The sequence below is a fragment of the Eptatretus burgeri genome, chromosome 12 (assembly GCF_056783735.1).
Source record: "Eptatretus burgeri isolate ZD-2024b chromosome 12, Ebu_testis_v1, whole genome shotgun sequence".
Taxonomy (NCBI): Eukaryota; Metazoa; Chordata; class Myxini; order Myxiniformes; family Myxinidae; genus Eptatretus; species Eptatretus burgeri.
This window is the reverse complement of record NC_140972.1, coordinates 33,789,372-33,810,857: the sequence shown is the minus strand read 5'-3', so window position 1 is coordinate 33,810,857 and position 21,486 is coordinate 33,789,372. Positions and strand designations below refer to the sequence as shown.

The following is a 21,486-nucleotide window of genomic DNA, read 5'->3' as shown; positions in this document are numbered from 1 at the left end:
CCAAGTGGCACTTCCAACCTGTCCACCAAGTTTTGTTGGAATCCATCCATAACCTTTCGAGATATTGTGCTATTATATCATTTTGGCCCGATCTCTCATTGGTGAAGAATCACTTGAAAAATTCTCAGATCAGGATCTGCATTCGGATAATCACCAAAATGAAGTGTTGCTCTCCTTGGCCGGTCACGTACACACACAAAAAATTTCAGAACGGTTGCTCGAAAACTGTGGCCAAAATTTGTGCGACAGACAGACAGACGCTACTGACAAACATACTTGGTGATTTTTTTTTTTGCCAAGTATAACAAAATGCGCTTGCTCAGACAATGAAGGACCCTCTTGATGCAATTGGAGTGATTGTATTTAAGAACTGAATCTATGGCTCACATCTATGACTAACCATTAAATAAAGACTTGGTACATCAAGTGTTCATGTTCTTCCAAAAATGGTGTTGCAGTGTGTGTGTAATAGTGCACCCACATGTTACATACATTTTTTTTTAAAAATGGACTTTTAACCATTCTACACCCTACTGATACATTATATTTCAACAATCTTTTCCTCTTCTTTCCCTCTCCAAATACACGTGCACCTGACACCACTCAAACAACTCAATAACCCTCATCTTCTTTCCCTTTTCCCCTAAAATTCTCAGATCGGGATCCGGATTCGGATTCCCCCCACCCAAAAACCCCTCAACTCCCCCCTGCCCTCTCCCTTTCCCTTCCTGCACTTGCAAAGATAATAAGTAAATTGTCCTCGAGTAATATTACCAGTGAATATCCTGTTTTCATATTGCCGTTGGAAAAGTGGGATTCGACTCGGATGCCATGGATAGTCTGGTACTTCCGCCTCCATGGAGGGGCCGCTCTCAAGTGGTACAAACTAGAAACAGATTGGGATTGGGGTCAACACAATGTGCCATGCAACATGGAGGAAAAGTAGTGACAGCAGATAGGGTAGGTAGGTTTAAATTGTAATTAGACAGGTACCTATTAGTTCAGCGAATAAGCTCTCATATTTTAACAAATTGTGCATTTTATGAGAAAAGCATGAAATTTCTTGAATAGTTTGGTCATACCATATTGTTTATTTTCGGATGTGGAGGGAAGTCAGATTTGACCTCTGAGGGGACAGTGAGAGGTCAAATCCAAGATGACCGCTCGTCACCCGGGTCTAATGTTCAAACTGTGGTGTACTGGGCCTGCGGGGGGACGACATTACATTTGGCGATGACAGGTCCCGAAGACTGAGTTGCACGACGAACCCACAAAAACCCTGACCGCGTTACAGATATCAAGAAGCAAGGCGGGAAGCACAGCATCGCTACGCAGCAGAAGCGCCCCCAGGCGGCTCATGCTTACACGCCTTCCGGCGAGGTCGCGACGACCTCCCGAGCAAACCTCCCCCGGCACCATCAAACGCCCCCGGCCGACAAGGCGGCACATCTCCCCCAGACAGACCCGAATCAGATAAACATTCTGAGCCCGGAAGCTCGTTGTCTGGAAGCCCCGTGGCGCCAGCGCAGCAGACCTTGGCGAGTACAGAGGTTCGTGCCGCCCGGCGCCAAACCTGTCTGACCTTGGGCGGTGACGCGCCGTCAGCTGGGTGCCCCGCGTGAACAGTGCCGTCAGCTGGGCGCACCATCAACCCCATAACAAACCCACGCATTACAATCAGCCGAGATCCCAACGCACGCCCGAACGGCTTTGGCGAGAACAGAGAGTTGCATCCCAGGGCGCCAGGCACGTCTGACCTTGCCGAAACCAGGGGTGGGGGTAACGCTGAACAGCGAACCAGCCCCGGCTCTGAGTCAATCTCCGAGACCCACACGCGAGTCGAACCGGCAATTAGTCGGCTGCAGTCCCAGCAATCCCATACAAAACCACACATCACATCCAGTCATGCCATAAAGCAACAAGAACATCGTCTGCGCAGATGCATACTCCCCTTTTCGTACAGCGCGTTCTCCCAATATAATCCCCACACATCACAGGGTAGCGACCCGTGGACCGCCCTCGCAGCTGGAGACCAGAAAGACCTCTTTATTTGCCACGATCACCCCCAAGGCCCTCATATCACATCGGTCATATCGAACATCCCATCGATTGATCCCAGCCAAACATATTCTCACACACGAACTGTCGGCATTTATTTTAACAACGCTAAACTGCATCACTCGAGCAATGAAAATCAAATACGCAACGAACAGCAACCCATGAATCACATCACGTGTCCATCTCTCGGTCGTCGTCGCGACGTTGCGATTACCTGCTTGTCGTCGACGGTCGCGATCCGAATACTTCTTGAACGCGACCGGCTCGCTCCAATTCCCCACTGAAATCGCCTGAACGACACGGGCGCACACTGTATCATGAGCGCAGCCGAAGGGCGAGAGCTCATCGCGGCTGGCATGGCTCCCGTTGCTCCAGAACCGTACATCATCGTCGCAGGAAGCAATGAACGGCAGCCCACGCTGCATCGTCGCGGCCCCCGTCGCCAGAACCTCGCCCTCGCGTCTCGAGGGAGGCCCGGGCCCAACCGGAGGTACGTGCCCCGAAGGAGGCACAGGTGCACCTGGAGGTACGAACTCCGAAACAAGAACTGCGAGCCCCTCCCCTCGCACCACGAACCGCGGGAGCGCAACCCACCGACCCTGATGGGCAACCAAGACGTGTGCTCCGCCAACCGCCGGCAGCGCTTCACCGGCATACGTGTGCAATGCGAGGGTAGCACGAGCGGACTCAACTCGACACCCGATCAGTGCCCCGAACATCTCGACCTCCACTGGCATTGGTCCTGTCACCTCCGGCCCAACACTGGCAGCATCAGTGCCCCAATCATCTCGACCTGCGGACCAATTGAAGACGGGGTCAACATCGGCAGCATCTCCCGCTCCGGGTCGCCGGGATCTCTATACCCAGGCTGTAAGACTCGACCCGGGACGTAAGGGTCGCTTCGCACACCGCCATCCATGGCCGTTATGATGGGCACCGACTCTCGGCCCACATACCGTAGACGTCCCCGAGTGCTCAGACCGCCGTCCGACTGACTGCATTGCTACGTCCGGCCACGACCAGCGCCGAAGACTGTGTGCGCGGCCGTGCACGCCTGGAACACCGTGCTGACCTTCGGACCATCTGCTGCGCACCGACCATCGAGACCCCAGACATTCCTCAGAGCTTGTGCGACGTCCGCCGCCGTGTCTGAGCTGAACATCATGCCCTCGTCCTTTAGCCGTGACCTCGCAGAAACCATTCCCGTAGAAATAAAACGTAGAGAATTTAATTGATTGCAAAGTAGAAATAAAACGAACTCCGAGCGTGGCCGTCGTCCACTCAACGTGACCCGCAGGCGCCGGCGGGACGTCAGGCTGCAGGACCCGACCCGCCCTGAAACCGTGCGCGCGATAATGAAGTGATACCAAATCACTCAGCAGCCAATCATGTTCCGTCGATAGCGAGGCAAGCAAGATCGATTTGCGTTTGCTTTCATCGTCTACAGCATTCGCGTGGAAATAGCAGCCCAACTGTTCAGAAAACAATTCGACGTTGTCTCCGATGAAGACGGGCACGCGTCCGTGCGCCGTGCCCCGACCTTTAGCCATTCTCGAGCTGTCCATGACGGCGAGACGCCTGGCCCCGAAGCCTGTGCGTGCGGCGCGCGAAACTCGCGATGCGCTCCTCCGGGACCCTCGCCCGGTGTAGACCTCGAACCGCGCGAGATGCGCTGAGTTACTCGCTGCCGCGATCCAATCGCCCCGGCCAAAACTGCACATCAATCCGAGTAACCCAACCACTCTGCACACGCCGATCCGAACAGACTCGTCGCCAAATGTAATGTCGTGGTAGAGGTGCGCCAAGGCAGACACGAGCGAGGGGATAGCACAACCCTGCTTTATTGCCACGAGCGAGAGTGTGAGCGTACAATGCCCGTAACTCCACTTTATCACGTACTCGATGCACTCTACAGCCACACGACCTACAGGCTCCACAGACCACAACGGCTACAACAACGCCTCAGGCGGCGCGACCTCCTATATCCCGTGCAGGCACGTGACCACTCCAAAACCACTCCAAAACCACGCCTCCACCACGCTCCCCGCATCACACCCTACCCCCGCAGGCCCAGTACACCACACAAACGTCCTTAATTTTGGAACCAGACTGTGCAGAAAAACATTTACGGTGTCATTTCAAACTAAATTGGGGATGCCCATTCTTTTGGTGATACCTTTGAGAATGTCAGAATTCAAGGAAATGAATTTAGGTCAAGGTCAAGGGAAAAATTTATCAAAAAATAAGCAATCAGTTGAAATTTGCAAATGAATACCGAGTGGTGTCATTGTGGCAAATTTAGTTATTAAGCCCCTCAGAGGGTGTGCTCGAGGCGGATGTGCAATGGTCAAAGATTCTGGTGGGGCTATTGGACTGGCTGGCAATCCCGGAGCACTCAGACGCTGGATGGTAGCAGGGCCAGAAATTGCAAGGATCACTTCAGAGTTTGAGCAACAGGCCACAAAGCAACAGCATGGTGCTGGTGACACTCGACACAATCACCATGATCAGCAACCTGGAGTGCAAGCAGCATTCCTGAAGGAGGTTAAGGCACTTGTGACAGTGCTGGAAGAGATGGAGAATCCATTTCTAGAACACAGTCAAGACCTACTAGTCATTCACACAAGGGACATCATAGACACCCAAGTGGCTGAAACTGTGAGAAGGATCAACACTCTTGGTGAGGAGCAGTACACCAAGTTTGTGAGAGAAAGGCTGGAACAGTGTACAACACCTATCACACAAACACTTCCAAAGAACAAGTTGCCACTGTTCAGTAGGCCACCGGTCAAGATTAAGTCAAAACAGAAGGCACAGCTCGCAGCACTGAAGAGTGACTGTGGTCTCTTTTCGAGGCTGTACATCTCCTGTCAAACACGAGACGGAGACGTGGACAATTTCTTCTCCCATGAAAACCAGGCAGCCCCACCAGCTCTGTCAACTGGAGGGAAAATTCGGATTGGGGATAAATCAGATCTACTTCACTGCCTGGAATCAGATCTGCTCGTAAAGAATAGTGTGCCTATGGCTGATGCAACAATTATTGATGGTGCAGCTGTGGTTCAAATGCTAAATCCGGGAACATCAAGAACATTTCAAGAGTATGGAGAAAGATTGTTTGCACCATACATCTCTGCTCAACTTGAGAAAAGCAGCCGCATCGCCCTTGTCTGGGATGTATACCTACCAGTCAGCCTCAAAAAGACAGAAGAGGGAAAAGGGCACCAGGAAAAGAGTGGCTCCTTCTACTGTGATGCCAAAGAACTGGAAGGACTTCCTTCGATGCGATGATAACAAAACCGAATTGTTTGCTTTCCTGTCACACGTAGTTGTTCATCTTCCTCTAGCAGAGGTCAAGGAACTGTATGCAACAGATGGAAGTGGAGTCCTTTGCTCTCCGGCTGAGTCATACTTGGCCTGCCTTGCCCCATGTTCGCAGGAGGAGGCCGACACTCGTCGACTTCTGCATGTGGCAGATGCTGTGCAAAAGGGGTGTAAGAAGGTGACCATACGTACCGTTGATACTGATGTGGTAGTGCTGGCTGTAGCTTCATTCAGCAAGACAGCTCCTAATGAGCTGTGGGTTGCCTTTGGTGTCGGGTCAAGCTTTCGTGACATAGCTGTTCATGAAATGGTTGCCACAATGAATCCAACACAGTGTCTGACTCTCCCAGTCCTTTACGCTTTCACCGGGTGTGACACTGTATCTGCATTCGCTGGCAGAGGAAAGAAGACTGCCTGAGAAACTTGGAAGTCTTTCCCAGATGTGAATGATGCTTTCAATGAACTCCTATGCATGCCAAGTGAGGTCAGTGAAGGATCAATGTTACTGCTAGAGCGATTTGTGGTGCTAATGTACGACCAAACCAGTGAAAGCACGGAAGTGAATCATGCCAGGAAACAGCTCTTCACACAGAAGTCTAGAACGCTAGAGAACATTCCTCCAACCCAGGCAGCACTCAAACAGCACATCAAGCGCACTTGCTACCAGTCCAACTGTTGGAACCAGGTATTGGTCCTGGATCCAGAGATGCCAGAGCCATCTGACTGGGGCTGGACAAAGGAAACAACTGGGTGGCAGCCGCTTTGGACCACTCTCCCTGAAGCATCAAAATCGTGCCATGAATTGATCTGCTGTCGCTGTGAGAAAGGATGCACTGGACGGTGCAAGTGTGCCAAAGCTGCGCTCAAGTGCACTGCACTGTGCTTCTGTTCTGGAGGCTGTTAGATTTTGATCACTACCATTACCATCATCATCATTGCTATTAATAAAGTCTTAAATAGACAAGCAACATGGGACTATTCTGTCCAAAAGTCCAAAAAAGTATTATGTCCAAAAGTTTTTAACGTAATTTGACCTTGATCGAAATGCATTTCCTTGGCTCCTGGCGATCTCAAAAGTATCACCAAACGAATGGCCATTCCAAACTTTGTTGGAAATGACACCTTAAATGTTTTTTTACACTGTTTAGTTCCAAAATTAAATGCGTTTGAACATTAGACCCGGTGGACTGGTGGCCATCTTGGATTTGACCTGTCACGGTCCTCAGAGGTCAAATCTGACTTCCCTCCACATCTGAAAATAAACCTTATGGTATTCACTAACTACATCAGAAAATTCATGCTTTTCTCATAAAACGCACAATTATTGTGCTTATCCGCTGTAATATATATGCAATGGAGATTGTGAGGTATAGGGATATTGGCAGGACTTGTAGGTTATTTGTGTGTAGATGAATGTTGGTTTTTAAGGTTGGTGTACCATAGCCATGATGGACTGAAAAGCTGCCTCCTGCACCAAATACCTTGTGTGATCATATATATATATATATATATATATATATATATATATATATATATATATATATATATATATATATATATATATATATATATATATATATATATATATATATATATATATATATATATATATATATATATATATATATATACTAGTAAAGGTGCCCGTCTTGGACGGGCGTCACTGGCAACATATGGTAAAAGACAGATAGCACGAATGTATTTTAAACAATATATTAAATCATTTTTATCCATTGATTATCATTCAGGTTTTCCCCTTTGACTGTCCCGCAGTAGCTCCACTTCGATGACATTACCACGTAGTTTAGTGACTACACAACGTGTACCATTCGTGAGTTCCAGAGGATCCATAGAGCGCATTAAAATTACAGGGCACCCTACTTTAAAGTGATCCAAAAGGTCGGATCAGTTTCGTGTACATATTCATATCTTGTAGATTTTAACTGGCCGGATCAGTTTCGTCTACATATTCATATCTTGTAGATTTTAGCTGATTCTGAAACTGTTAACAGCATGTTGATCGGATGGTTCTGTGATTTTTTCTACGGTAGTAAACAGAAGTACGACTTAAGCCTGTACGCCACTATGTAGAGACCAGAGGACCTAATATTTCAAAACAAACTAAAAACTCACAAAATTTGAAGATATTTTAAATAAACAATTTATTATAATATCAATTAAATATCATTTTTATTCATCAATAATATGAATTGTTCTGTACAGCGATAGTTGTTCTCCTGGTATCTGCGCATCCATCCATGATATGTGTTCTAATGAAGTGCAGTAGGAATAACAAAAACAGCACCGTGCGGGAGTGTAGGTAATCTCTCCAAAGCTCTTGGAAAGCCTTAAAATGCATCACGATCAGTTTGATTGTGAACAGATATACGGACCGACGGACATCGAGACCGGTTTTATGAGGTCATCATGAAGGTACCGCTTGATATTATGCATTGAAATAGAGATATGAATACTCAAGTGAGTTTATTATATGTCTATGATTGATAGCTTATAGACAGCTCAATAACATGAGCAATTTACTATGGCGTATAGCGATTAATAATAACATGCTCTACAAAAGGTTTTACGAACTCATCTTAGTGGTCCTCTAAAAAAATGGGAAACATTTTTACTTCTTTTTTGTGCAATAATTCCTCCCATTTTGCAAATGGAGAACATGAACTGTTTCACTACCATAATCATCAAAACGAATTTTGAGGGGCCTCTTAAGGAAGACAACAATATCATTACTATATATGTCAAAGCTTGTTTCATTTCATGCAGGAACAAAAATCTGATGGTGGAACAAAAAAGGGGCGTGCCGAAATATTAATATAGATATATACAGTGGGGAGAACAAGTATTTGATACACTGCCGATTTTGCAGGTTTTCCCACTTACAAGGCATGTAGAGGTCTGTCATTTTTTTATCATAGGTACACTTCAACTGTGAAAGACGGAATCTAAAACAAAAACCTGAAAATCACATTGTATGATTTTTAAATAATTAATTTGCATTTTATTGCATGAAGTAAGTGTTTGATCACCCACCAACCACTAAGAATTCCGGCTCTCACAGACCTGTTAGTTTTGTCTTTAAGAAGCCCTCCCATTCTCCACTCATTACCTGTATTAACTGCACCTGTTTGAACTCGTTATCTGCATAAAAGACAGCTGTCCACACTCAATCAATCAGACTCCAACCTCTCCACAATGGGCAAGACCAGAGAGCTGTAAGGACATCAGGGACAAAATTGTAGACTTGCACAAGGCTGGGTGGGATGGGCTACAGGACAATAGGCAAGCAGCTTGGTAAGAAGGCAACAACTGTTGGTGCAATTATTAGAAAATGGAAGAAGTTCAAGATAACAGTCAATCTCCCTCGGTCTGGGGCTCCATGCAAGATCTCGCCTCGTGGAGCCTCAATGATCATGAGAAAGGTGAGGGATCAGCCCAGAACTACACGGCAAGACCTGGTCAATGACCTGAAGAGAGCTGGGACCACAGTATCAAAGAAAACCATAAGTAACACACCGCCGTCATGGATTAAAATCCTGCAGCGCACGCAAGGTCCCTCTGCTCAAGCCAGCGCATGTCCAGGCCCGTCTGAAGTTTGCCAATGGCCATCTGGATGATTCAGAGGAGGAATGGGAGAAGGTCATGTGGTCTGATGACACCAAAATAGAGCTTTTTGGTTTAAACTCCACTCGACGTGTTTGGAGGAAGAAGAAGGATGAGTACAACCCCAAGAACACCATCCCAACCGTGAAGCATGGAGGTGGAAACATCATTCTTTGGGGATGCTTTTCTGCAAAGGGGACAGGACGACTGCACCGTATTGAGGGGAGGATGGATGGGGCCATGTATCGCGAGATCTTGGCCAACAACCTCCTTCACTCAACAAGAGCATTGAAGATGGGGCGTGGCTGGGTCTTCCAGCATGACAACGACCCGAAACACACAGCCAGGGCAACTAAGGAGTGGCTCTGTAAGAAGCATCTCAAGGTCCTGGAGTGGCCTAGCCAGTCTTCAGACCTGAACCCAAGAGAAAATCTTTGGAGGGAGCTGAAAGTCTGTTTCCCAGCGACAGCCCTGAAACCTGAAGGATCTGGAGAAGATCTGTATGGAGGGGTGGGCCAAAATCCCTGCTGCAGTCTGTGCAAACCTGGTTTATAGGAAACGTCTGATCTCTGTAATTGCAAACAAAAGGTTTCTGTACCAAATATTAAGTTCTGTTTTTCTGATGTATCAAATACTTATTTCATGCAATAAAATGCAAATTAATTATTTAAAAATCATACAATGTGATTTTCAGGATTTTTGTTTAAGATTCCATCTTTCACAGTTGAAGTGTACCTATGATAAAAATTACAGACCTCTACGTGCTTTGTAAGTGGAAAAACCTGCAAAATTGGCAGTGTATCAAAAATACTTGTTCTCCCCACTATATATATATATATATATATATATATATATATATATATATATATATATATATATATATATATATATATATATATATATATATATATATATATATATATATATATATATATAGTGTCCCCCAAAAAATATACAACTTTTAAAATGCTTCGTTTGATCCTAAAAAAGCAGTAATTTTGTCGCTAATGCTTCATTTCTTGTTGCAGAGACCCTGAAGTTTATTTTGATACCAAGCAAGCACCAGAAAAATGCCAAGACTGACCGTACAACAACGGACAAAAATTGTTGAACTTTGGCACCAGACGAAAAGTATCATACAGGTGCAACGTCTTTACTCGAGACATTTCGGTATCCACTTGCGCCATGCACCAAACATTCGGACAATAAAGTGCACCATCTCAAAGTTTACCAATGTGGGAACCATCTGTGACCTTCACAAGGGTCACAGTGGTCGGAAGAGGACAGGTCATAGTGAAGAAAATGTGGAAATGGTGAGACAGGCGGTCGTTCAGAATCCAAAAAAATCGATTCGACAACTTTCTGCCGAGACAAACATTCATAAGAGCACCGTTCAGAGGATCCTTCGCCAAGACATTCATGCCTTTCCATACAAAATTCAAACGGAAACGGTGCTTACTGATCAACAGAAACGCAAACGACTAGACTTTGCAAAATGGTTCTCAGGAAAGTTGGAGGAAGATGCAGACTTCCTCAAAAAAACTTCACATGATGGACGAATGCCATTCTCACTTGTCCGGGGAGGTAAACAAGCAAAACTTTCGGTACTGGGGAACTGAAAATCCTGGTAATGCATCAACTGAACTAGTGCCTCGATCTGTTCTCAAAATCACCATGTGGGTGACGGTTGGTTGGCATGGGATAATTGGTCCATACTTCTTTGAAGATGACCAGGGACGCACTTGCACGGTAAACCAGAGGAACTATCATGAAATGATTCAGGAATTCTATCTGCCTGAGCTACGTACTCAGGCCCGTAGGAGAAACAACCTGATCCAGATGAGAACCCAGTGGTTCCAGCAGGATGGGGCACTGCCCCATACAACCAGGGAAACAAGGCGCTTTCTCAACAAACATTTTGAGGGCCTACGAAGATGTTGAGTGGCCACCGTATTCCCCTGACCTTACTCCTCGAGACTTCTTCTTGTGGGGGTATCTCAAGGACAGGATCTATGGAAACCCTTGGCCTCAGACTCTTGATCAGCTGAAGGAAAACATACACCGAGAAATCCAGAACATTCCTCAGGAAACGTTTCCCAAAGTGATGGAGAACATGACAACGCGTTTGCAGGCAGTGATCGGACAACGTGGAGCCTACGTCGAACATGTGGTCTAAAAGAAAACGACGATTCTATACCGAAATTTAAATTTTGGTGACAATTTTGACATTGGTACAATAAACTTCAACCTTTCAGCTTTCTATCCAGCCATATATCTTTTTTAAAAATAAGTTATGACCATCCTCTTTGCAGATGAAAAGTTGTATTTTTTTTGGGACACCCTGTATATACATATATAAACATATAATAATTGTGTGCATTTATGTGTGTGTGTGGCTAAGTTTTCTGAACAGGATTTGTCATGTGTTGCTGTTATATCCCGTCCAATATTCTGTGTTAAATTGTACCTCGTTTGTGCCGATTGCAGCATTTTTAAAGCCTAAATGGCAGGTTCATTGCGCTACAGACAGAGGTAAGGAGTCCAGCAGCACAGAAGACAACGCGTTGGCACGGCAAGCGGCATTTGTTGTTCACAGAGCGTGTGATAATTGCTGTGACGGGACTACTTGTTGTCTTCCTCTGCACAGCTCGTGAACTGAGCTACGTGTACATTACATGTATAAATGCAGGTTTAATACCTCAGGTAAGGGTTTCGGCAGACGGATCTGGTGCAAAGGCTGGTCCTCAATTTGGAATCTGAAGGGATCGACCTTTCCCCTGCGGTGGCCTCGTTGCACCCTCGCATTTCCACGGCACCAGTAATACGCCACAGCTGGTTTCAAATCTATGCACACAAGACAGCGGCTCCAAATGGTACTCAGCATTTGGTTAGTGGCATAACAATTTTGTGATAACATCTCAATAAATACAATACACAACCACAGAATAGGGCTCTTGTAAAAAAATACAAGCAAATTGGGTGGTCAATTTGAAGTTCAACAGTAATACATTTCAGGATGCTGTGAACCCAGGTTGTCCATTCAACCTCTCCTGCCATTTTTACTACAATAGTAGTGTGTGTACAAAGTCCTCAGATAATTAAATAAATAAGCAAAAAAGGTTCATCATCTTTCGATGGGTTAGCAGGATAACCAAGTGGTACGTACACTCGCCCGGGTTTGAGTGTTGGCCCAGCTATAAAGTCTCATCCTGTGTGTTTCGAATCTGCTCCGGCATGTGCTCCCATACCTGACCTGATGGTTCACATGCAGAGCGAGACATCAATGTGTGTACCCTCCATCCAATGGACGTTACGCCAGAGGAGCTGGCTGCCAGCACCGGTCGTTTGGTGGACGTTAAAGATTCCACGATATCTTTTGCAACGTGTCGGCGAGTCATCACCGACACCCTGAGCAAATTGCACCATACCCCTGTCTAAATTACCTTCAATCGAACGTCAGGCCTGGCCAACCAGTTCGTGAAAGATGTCAGCCAAAAAGACTCCCTGCCCAAATCCACAAGATGATGGTAATTTAGGCCAATAAAGTGGTGGTAGTGGTGGTGGTGGTAATAGTAGATATCTAGCAGCATGTGCAAGGTACTTTGCAGCAACGAAGACTCAGGTGGCAAAGCCACATTGTGATGAGCGATCTGAGAAAGTCATGGGATTCGGATCTATCGCTAAATACACACACACACACACACACACACACACACACACACACACACACACACACACACACACACACACACACACACACACACACACACACACACACACACACACACACATAAACACATAAACACCCAAACACACACACACATATAAACACCCAAACACACACACATATATATATATAAACACCCAAACACACACACACACATATATAAACACCCAAACACACACACACACACATATATAAACACCCAAACACACACACACATATATATAAACACCCAAACACACACACACACACACACACATATATATATATATAAACACCCAAACACACACACACACACACATATATATATATAAACACACACATACATATAAACACAAACACACACACACACATATATATAAACACACACCCACAAATATATAAACACCCAAGCACACACACAAATATATAAACACCCAAGCACACACACACACAAATACACACACACAAATATATAAACACCCAAGCACACACACACACACAAATACACACACACAAATATATAAACACCCAAGCACACACAAATATATTGTTGTGGTTCCCAGATTCGCAAACCACCATTCAGGTCCCTTAGGTGAGGTATCTCGGTAAGTGCATGTGTAGTTAGGCCCAAACCCGTTGTCTAGTGGGAATACATGTCATTTATGCGAGCTGCGACTCTTCAGGATAGCCGTTTTTCTTTTACTATCTTTATTTTGGACCAACCGCCATGATTACCACCACAACCACAACATCAACCACCAACCACAACGCCGCTTCACCACAACCGCCACGACCTTCCCGTCACACCTCGCAACCGTAGCATCGCCACCGTTCTTGCCCCGCTGTGGGTACCGGTGTTGGATTCGTGCAGAGCGCGTTGCCGAACAGCGTGTACAAAATCACGGATTTTGTGCTTCAAAAACGGATCAAAAACGACACACGCCCACTTTTTGCCGTCCAATCGGTGAGCGAGGGCGATTTGGCCCCGCCTCCAGAACGATCGATATATGCAAATTTGTGGATCAAAAGCCTTCACGCCCACTTTTTCTCGGGCCAATGGGGGAGCGAGGTGAAAGGTCAAAGGGAGGGGGTCAAAGGCGAAGCTACTGGGGGATAAAGGACCGTGTTCGTCAGTCACACCAGTGTGGAAGTCTGGAGCCCGAAGCCTGCAGTAGCTGGAGAAGCTGAAGAGAGTCGAACGAGGAGAGCCCAAAGAAGAGTCCAGAGTCGGAGAGTCCAGAGGCGGAGAGGCGGCAGCGGCGAAGGCAGACGAGGGGGTGCTCGCGTCGGTGCCGGGAGCTGCACGCCCGAGGGAGGCCGGCAGCGCGACCTGGCCGAGGTGGAGACGCACACCAGGGATAATAAAGATCCTCTATACCCCGAGCATCAGCAACCCCCTCCTGTTTCCCCCGCGCTGAGATAGTGCCACCAAGGGGGCCCCGTTCCCACCCCCCTACCAGACACAGTCCACGAGGCCCGCGGCTGCGGGCGCCATCGCCGCTCCGCGTCTCATCACCAGACGGGTAGGCGCGACCCGGTCTCGGCCTCAGGCCCGCCTCATTCTTGGGGGTATTCTTTTCCTTGGTTTTGGGTATGTGTTGTCGGCGCCGTCTGTGAAGTAGAATTGTATAAGTGTTGCCGTGTGCCTCGGTAGTCGTCGGTATTAGCTCTGCATTGTTTTCACTTTTACATTTGCTTGTTGTGTAAATGGAATTGTGTTTTCTTTTTTTTGTGTGCATTTGGTGGAATTGTATTTGTGTGCTTCCCGTGTGCCGCGAATAAATGTGCTTTATTGTTGAACTGTTTCCCGCTCGCTCGTCTTTTCTCCCATTGAATCCTCATCTTGCTTCACGTAAAGGGTTGGTAGTGGGCTGAATACGCCCGATAATTAATCGAACCGTCGAGGTCGACGATAACACCGCTCGGTTATTCTGATAGTACGGAACGGGTCGCTTAAGTGGCCCGTGTCCGAAGTCGACCTGCGGCGAGGTGCGATCGCCCGGTCTACCCTCCGCGTGGGTACTTAGGTAGATCGAATTTGGCGAGCAACCCTATCCCACGCGGGGGCTGATTGGCTCGATCGCGGTGAGACCGAAAGGTCCACCCGTGACTGGTTCCCGGCGTTAGTCCGAGAGGGTCACGACTGGATTGTCCGTCCGGTGGGCGACGTGCCGCGATTCGAGTTACGTGGCCGTCAGCACGCCGGCGGGCGCGAAATCCGCAACACTGGTGTCAGGTCGTGCGATACAAATTCATCGCCCTCCTCGCAGCACTGGTATTGGAGAACAGGAAAACAGGCTCTCCTGTCTCCGGCTAAATTCACGGGAATCGGTCCAGGGGTGAGAGAAGCGACCCCCGATTCCCTCCAAATTACGAGCGAGCGAAATTAACCCTTTAAGAGAAGCAAGATGGCGTCTCAAGGCGAGCGGGTGCCGGGTGGATTAGGTATGTGTAATAGTAATGTAGAATCCATGGCTCAGGACGAGATCACCGTGCAAGAGAAACCCGTACCAGAAGGTTGGGAAAGGCATCGATGCCGTTCATCTGGTCGGTTTTTTTATTATAACCCCACCGCTAAATGTAGTCAGTGGGAGTGGCCAGGGCAGGTGACGATACAGCACGTTATGGAACTCGTGCAGAGCATAACCAACGAAATGAAGAGAAATACGCAACAAATGGAAAATAAAAAAATGGATGGAAACGCATCAAGCGAAAAACCAATTAAAAGAACGACAGGAGGAGACAGAGGAGGGATTGAAGGTCGAAACGGTGGAGTGTGAGAAAAGACTTCAAGACACGACGAAGAGAGTTGATAAGCTGGGACTGGAGGGAAAAACGGAGACAGAGGAACTGGGAAGACGGGTAGAAAACCACAAGCGCAAGCCGGAAGAACAGTTAGAAGCCAAAGCAAAGTCTGAGTGTGGGGAGATGAGGAAGGAATTGAAAAGAAAGTTTCTGAGTTACAGAAACACCAAAACAAAGAGAGGGAACTACAAAACGAACTGAGAGTGTTAAAAGAGGAAAGGAAGAGAACGGAAAATGAAACTTTAAGAAACCACACTGTACAGATCGAACAGCTGGAAGCGAAGGCCAGACTAAAGAATGAGGAACAAGAAAGAGTAATGAAGGAAGAACGAATGAGACAGGAGAAAGAAATCAGTCAGTTGAAAGAAATGACGAGATTGCAGAAGGAGGAACAAGAAAGACAGTGGAATAGAAAACTGAAAGAGTATGAATTTGAAACTGAACGACAAAAGGAAAAAAATAGGTTTGAATACGAGGAGAAAGTAAAGGAGCAAGGAATGAAGCAGGAAGGAGAAATCAGGAGATTGAAGGACACAACGAGATTGGAGAGGGAAGAACGAGAGGAACAATGGAATAGAAAACAAAAAGAACATGAATCTGAGGTTGACCAATTGAAAGAAAAGCTGAGGCTGGAGGTACGTAGATAGACAAAGAACAGCGAATGAAACACAAACAGGAGATTAACCAAATGAAGAAAACCATGAAACTGGAGAAGGAAGGACAGGAGAGGAAACGAGGAAGAGTAATGAGACAGCAGCAAATGAAACACAAAAAGGAGATTAACCAAATGAAGCAAACCATGAAACTGGAGAAGGAAGGACAGGAGAGGAAACGAGGAAGAGTAGTGAGAGAACAGCGAATGAAACACAGGAAGGAAATGAGCCAATTGAAAGAAACGATGAGATTGGAAAACAAAGAGCAGGAGGAACAGTGGGAAAGAAAACAACAACTCTATGAGTGTGAAATTGAACAACTAAAACGGAGGGAGAACGAACAGCTAATGGGGCTCAGAGAGAAAGAACGACTCAGATGGGAAAGGAAAAGGAACCAGGAAGAGACAGAAAAAAGGAACCAGGAGAGAAAATGTATAGAGACACGGGAGACAGAAAAAATAGAGGAGAGACAGCACGATGAAGACGGGGTAAGTGACGCACACACACACACGGAGGTAGTGGAGGACAATGGGGGTGAGCTGGCGGACTGGGTGGAGACCCAGTGCGAGCACCTGGATGGCCTCCTCCAGGAACGAGGGGAGGGAGTATGCCCCCTCGAGGCGAGTCACGACCAGGTGAGTTCGGTCGTGCTTTGCGAGGTTGAGGGGACGAGTGCTGTGGACGGGTGCACGGAGAGCTTGGGGGGTGTAGAGGCCCCGGAGACCCTTGTGGGGACACAAATCCCCAGTGTGGTTGTCCCTGTGTGTGTGGTGCAAGGTGTGAGTGCGTCCCCGTGTGTGGAAGCGACCCCGTGTGTGAGTGGTGTGGTGGCGATGGTGCCAGAGTGCGTGCTTCCCAGCACGCCGGGTGTGGATGGGGCACCGTGTGTGAGTGAGGCCGTGTGTGTGAGTGAAACGGCCAGTATGAGTGAGGCACCACGTGTGAGTGGTGTGGTGGCGATGGTGCCGGAGTGCGTGCTTCTCAGCACGCCGTGTGTGGATGAGGCACGGAGTGTGAGTGAGGCACCGCGGGTTAGTGCCCCCGCGTGTGTGAGTGCGTCACCGTGTGTGGAAGAGGCCGTGTGTGTGAGTGAAACGGCCAGTATGAGTGAGGCACCGCGGGTGTGTGCCCCCGCGTGTGTGAGTGAGGCACGGAGTGCGAGTGAGGCACCGCGGGTGAGTGCCCCCGCACGCGTGAGTGAACGGCCGTGTGCAAGGTCGCTGTGTGCCAGGGAGACCGTGTGTGTGAGAGCGGTATGAGAGGGAGATGTCGGTTGGCATGCGGGAGCACGCAGCCGCGTCTCCCGGTGTGAGTTTGATGGAGTGGACTGTGTGCGTCGTAACACGCAGGTATGCGTGTGTGGAATGGAGACGGAGACGGCGACATGTAAGGAAAGAAAGCCGAGTAGCGGCTGTAGCTATTTCGTGGACCGTGCCGGGTTCGCCCAGCAGTGAGCACGCGGTTCGTGCTGTGCAACGCACGAGACCGCCACGTGCTCGCTTGCGAGAGTGAAGTCCCGGTCCGGAAACGCCAGCGGTGGATTTGCCGATCCCGCGGACGGACAAAGTTTAGGCAGGTAAACGGATTTGGACTGGACGGGTTCTCCACGCGATCGTGTGTGTTAAGCTCCAACGGGCAAAGCACATGTGTTCGCGTGGGGAACCCCTCGAGACGTGGGGCTTGTTTTTTTTATGCGCACGGTGACGTCGTGGCTGCACGTGGGGTTGGAATCCGGCAGGAGGGGTATCTCTGCCGGATGGTCCCGTCCAAGGAGGGACGAGGAACACGTGCAGCTGCATGACGTCACGGGCAGGTGCAAAGTGCGCGAGCTCTGAGTTGCCGCGCAGGTGCTGCGCATGAGAAAAAAAAAAAAAAAAGCAAGCCTCACTTTCGGGTGCAAAGGATTCCTGGGCAAGGGGTGAAAGACCCCCTTACCTGGGCACAGGATGGAAACTAGTTAGGGGGAAGGGTTAGCTTAGTTAGACCGACTTCATGGGGCAGGGGTAAGTCCTCATGGAGTCCGTGGAATGGATTAGTTAGAGGGATTTAGTGAGATTTAGGTTGGGAAATAAAATGATTTATTGGAGACAGTGACTGACAGTGAGTGTGTAGAGGGGACGTAGTTTAGCTACGTAGTGTTAAAAGGAACGTGCTATAGTTTAAGGGACGACGTGGGAGCACGAGTTAGTTAGGGGAGGTAGTTAGAAGGATGGCAGAGTTCAGCGGTGTGTGTGTTGAAGAGTTGGTGAGTTGTGAGGTGAGTACTTGTTGAGTGAGTGAGGCCAGCGGGTCTGTGTGAGTGGAGTGAATGGGGAATGCATGGTGCGATGAGTGATTGGGGGGAGGAGTGACTCGCCTCAAGGGACCCCGGGGTCAGAGTAAAGTGAGTTAGCTGGGTTAGTCAAATTGAAAAATGGAGGTCGTTTTGCTGTTGGTGGGAAAGTAGGCTCGAGACCCATTTGGAGGGGTGCAGGAGCCCTGTTGACGGGCTTGGGAGCGTGGCTGCGAAAGGTGAGTATCGCTGAGTGGGTACCCCGGGCACCAGGCTAGTCGGCCGGTCGGCTGCGGCCCATGGGGGCCGGGATAGAGTAGTGGGCACGGGTGCGCCTGCTTGGTGCGGGGGCCCGGGCGCCATTAGCCGCGTGGGCAGTGTTGTGGGCACGGGTGACCCTCGGAAAGGGGCCCGGAGGCCGGCCTGCCACGTGTGCGTTTCAGGGGAGGTGCTGGTGGGGCACTCCCGGTGTTAGGGAGCTGGTAGGCTCGGAGGCAGTGTAGTGCCCGCGGTGCCATAGCGGGAGATTCGGCAGAGGGTCGTGCCTGCCAAAGGGAGCCACGTGTCCCAGCCAGGAGACCGTGTGAGGGCACGGAGAGAAAATTGGGGGGCGAGGCCCGAAATTGTGAGGACACCAACACAGGCGACGGGAATCTGGGTTGTTAGAACCAATAGTTTAAGCGAGAGGCGCTTGTTGAAAGCCCCGGGGTAGTTTAACAGTTAAATGGTTAGGGTAGATTAGGAGATGTACCCCTCCGCACCATCCATCCCCTCGCTGTCGTTGTGGGCCGCTGGACCCACTTTGGTTATAGATCGCCGAACTCTGGGGAGGCCATTCTGAGGCTTCGTTGGGCCTCGGCACAGGACGCTGGCTCTCCCTTATTCCCCTCCGGGAAGGGAACGTAGGGGTTGGGAGTAGGCTAGGTGACAGAATAGGTTAGCCGAACAAGGACGATAAAGGGGGTTAGGGGACGATTTATAGTGGGGAAGTAAAAATAAAAACAATAAAAAAATAAGTTGGGGCTAAATTGGGGTTTGACAAATTAAGGGAGTGGGTATGTACAGTGACAGGCAAAGGCGATAGGTTGGGAGGGAGACAGGTAGGTAGGTCCGAGCCCGCCTTCCAAGTGGCCAGCACCACCGCACTCCCTCCACCAACCTCCACTGAACGGCAAAGGCTGGCCAACTTCATCGGCAGCTGTTGTTTTGCTGCAAGGCCTGTGCCATCGGCTGGCCGTGTTTTGCTTCAAGGCCTGTGCCGGCCAGTTCATCTGCCGGCTGTGTTTGCCTGCAGCGGCCTTCTTCTGCGGGCTGTGTTGCCTGCTGCCTTTGCCATGCCATGCCCACTGCCCCTGTTCACCAGCCCCGTTCAATTTTTGCTTTGCCCCCCCTGTTCATTGCCATGTGCGCCAGGATCAAGGCAACAGTTTGCAAGCTGCGAGAACTGCCCTGTTGGCAGCTACAACACGGGCCTGCAGTGGCGGCCCGTGCACCGTGTTTGCGTCCATCCATTCACCCATCCATTCGTTGTGCTCAGTGCGTGTGCCACTTGAGCTGGCACGGAGACTGCGTTTGTGCCGCCCATGCACCGTTGTGGTTCACTGCGTTCAGTTCAAAAGGGAAGGCCTTGGACTGCGTGTGAGCAGCCAGCCACGTTCCCTGTCACCTGCATTGTTTGAGCCAGAGACTGCATGCGGGCAGCCTGGCTCCCCGCTAACTGCTTTCTTTTTGCAGAGTTCAGTGATCCTGGGCCATGGTTTAGTGTAAAATTTGTAAGTTAAGGTTAAGATGTACTGTAAATATGAGTGCGCCCCCGGCATGTCTGTCTAGCGCCGGCAATTTTATTTAAGTCGTCCGTGTGAGTGAGTTTGTTTAGATAGTTACGCAGCCCTCAGGTTATTTATTTTGGGGACACGAATACCATGAATGTCGCACTCAGGGATCCGTAGGTAAAATGTACTAGGGGAAAACTACACATGATGGCACACGAAAATTTGACGACTCGGGACGAGTCTGTAAAAAGGGAAGGGGGTAGTGTTGTGGTTACCAGATTCGCAAACCACCATTCAGGTCCCTTAGGTGAGGTATCTCGGTAAGTGCATGTGTAGTTAGGCCCAAACCCGTTGTCTAGTGGGAATACATGTCATTTATGCGAGCTGCGACTTTTCAGGATAGCCGTTTTTCTTTTACTATCTTTATTTTGGACCAACCGCCATGATTACCACCACAACCACAACATCAACCACCAACCACAACGCCGCTTCACCACAACCGCCACGACCTTCCCGTCACACCTCGCAACCGTAGCATCGCCACCGTTCTTGCCCCGCTGTGGGTACCGGTGTTGGATTCGTGCAGAGCGCGCGTCGAACAGCGTGTACAAAATCACGGATTTGGGGCTTCAAATACGGCACAAACACAACACCCGCCCACTTTTTGCCGTCCAATCGGTGAGCGAGGGGCCATTTGGCCCCGCCTACAGAACGATCGATATATGCAGATTTGTGGACCACAAAGCCTTCACGCCCACTTTTTCTCGGGCCAATGGGGAGGCGAGGTGAAAGGTCAAAGGGAGGGGGTCAAAGGCGAAGCTACGGGGGGATAAAAAGGACCGTGTCGGTCAGTCAGAGCAGTGTGGAAGTCTGGAGCCCGGCCTGCAGTAGCTGGAGAAGCTGAAGAGAGTCGAACGAGGAGAGCCCAAAGGAGAGTCCAGAGTCGGAGAGTCCAGAGGCGGAGAGGCGGCAGCGGCGAAGGCAGACGAGGGGGTGCTCGCGCCGGTGCCGGGAGCTGCACGCCCGAGGGAGGCCGGCAGCGCGACCTGGCCGAGGTGGAGACGCACACCAGGGATAATAAAGATCCTCTATACCCCGAGCATCAGCAACCCCCTCCTGTTTCCCCCCGCGCTGAGATAGTGCGACCAAGGGGGCCCCGTTCCCACCCCCTACCAGACACCGTCCACGAGGCCCGCGGGTTGCGGCGCCATCGCCGCTCCGCGTCTCATCACCAGACGGGTAGGCGCGACCCGGTCTCGGCCTCAGGCCCGCCTC

The 21,486-nt window shown here is 49.2% G+C and overlaps 2 protein-coding genes across 4 annotated transcripts in view; one reads left to right on the top strand and one right to left on the bottom strand.

The window, feature by feature from the left end:
- Positions 1–11,378, top strand: part of LOC147015389 (N6-Methyl-AMP deaminase-like) — a 36,940-nt gene extending 25,562 nt beyond the window's left edge. Inside the window, exon 5 of the mRNA XM_085850086.1 lies at positions 10,032–11,378. Within this exon, the coding sequence (XP_085706212.1) occupies positions 10,032–10,114 (83 nt within the window). The 3' untranslated portion in view covers positions 10,115–11,378. The remainder of the gene's footprint in view (positions 1–10,031) is intronic.
- The window catches only part of MRPS30 (mitochondrial ribosomal protein S30), a 54,302-nt gene that overhangs the window by 30,583 nt on the left and 2,233 nt on the right, over positions 1–21,486 (bottom strand). For all 3 annotated transcript variants that reach the window (XM_085850083.1, XM_085850084.1, XM_085850082.1), the window contains exons 2-3: positions 11,702–11,847; positions 775–886 (exon numbers count right to left, since the gene is read on the bottom strand). In XM_085850083.1, the coding sequence (XP_085706209.1) occupies positions 775–886; positions 11,702–11,847 (258 nt within the window). The remainder of the gene's footprint in view (positions 1–774; positions 887–11,701; positions 11,848–21,486) is intronic.